The 792-nt window shown below is 39.8% G+C and overlaps 1 protein-coding gene across 1 annotated transcript in view; it reads right to left on the bottom strand.

Annotated features, from left to right (window-relative positions):
• LOC137648073 (uncharacterized) overlaps positions 1-53 on the bottom strand; it is a 687-nt gene extending 634 nt beyond the window's left edge. The window contains exon 1 of the mRNA XM_068381012.1: positions 1-53. This exon is cut by the window's left edge and continues 634 nt beyond it. Within this exon, the coding sequence (XP_068237113.1) occupies positions 1-53 (53 nt within the window).
• Between the last annotated feature and the right edge of the window lie 739 nt (positions 54-792).

The raw sequence follows: 792 nt of genomic DNA, 5'->3' as shown, positions 1-792 counted from the left end.
TCCTTTGTCAACTTCCTACAGGTTACGCATTTAAATTTCACAGACTTGATCATGTTCCGAACTCTTTGTACCCAAAACTTAGATTAAATTTTTACAAGGGTGTTTTCCACTCCAGAATGAAATAGACGATGCATGGTGTTTACATATAATTTGACAAATTCATGATCTGGAGAGAGTAATACAAACCCATCCTGATCATAATTGTTCTTTAACCACCAAGGAATGCGTTGGCCTACCACAATTAAACCATCCTTATTTACACTAGGGCCAAGTCTGCGATATCTGGACTCCCAATCTTTACCAAGTCTGGATTGAATTTCTCTCACCCACAACATCTCTGCTTGAGAGATTTCATCTATATCAGGAGTTTGAAATATTCCCTTGAACGATTTAAATTTGAAAGCCCTAAGGACTCTACTAGTGACTCTGAGCAATTTTTCACTACTTTCAAATCTTGATATTTGAAACACTAAAGACGTTTCTACAGTATTCACAGTAAAACAAGCGTGCAAAACAAAGACACCCTCCCTCTCAGGCAAATCACCAATATGATCTTTCCCTATTGGCCACTTACTGATTGGGAGAGTAAGGAACGCCGGCCCCATTTGCCACATTGATTCTTGACCCAAATCGATCGGCTTAGCAGGTTTGGTAGTCAAGTCTGCTGGGTTGTTATCACCTGAAACCCACGACCATTCTCCCACATCGGTTTTACTTTGAATTTCAGCAATTTTTGTAGCAGTAAAGGTGCCAAAGCCATAGCTTTCTTTCTGAATCTGGGCACGAACTATT

This window comes from Palaemon carinicauda, chromosome 10 (genome assembly GCF_036898095.1).
Source record: "Palaemon carinicauda isolate YSFRI2023 chromosome 10, ASM3689809v2, whole genome shotgun sequence".
Classification (NCBI taxonomy): domain Eukaryota; kingdom Metazoa; phylum Arthropoda; class Malacostraca; order Decapoda; family Palaemonidae; genus Palaemon; species Palaemon carinicauda.
Note: the sequence above shows the minus strand (reverse complement) of the source record. Positions and strands in the feature narration are given on the sequence as shown.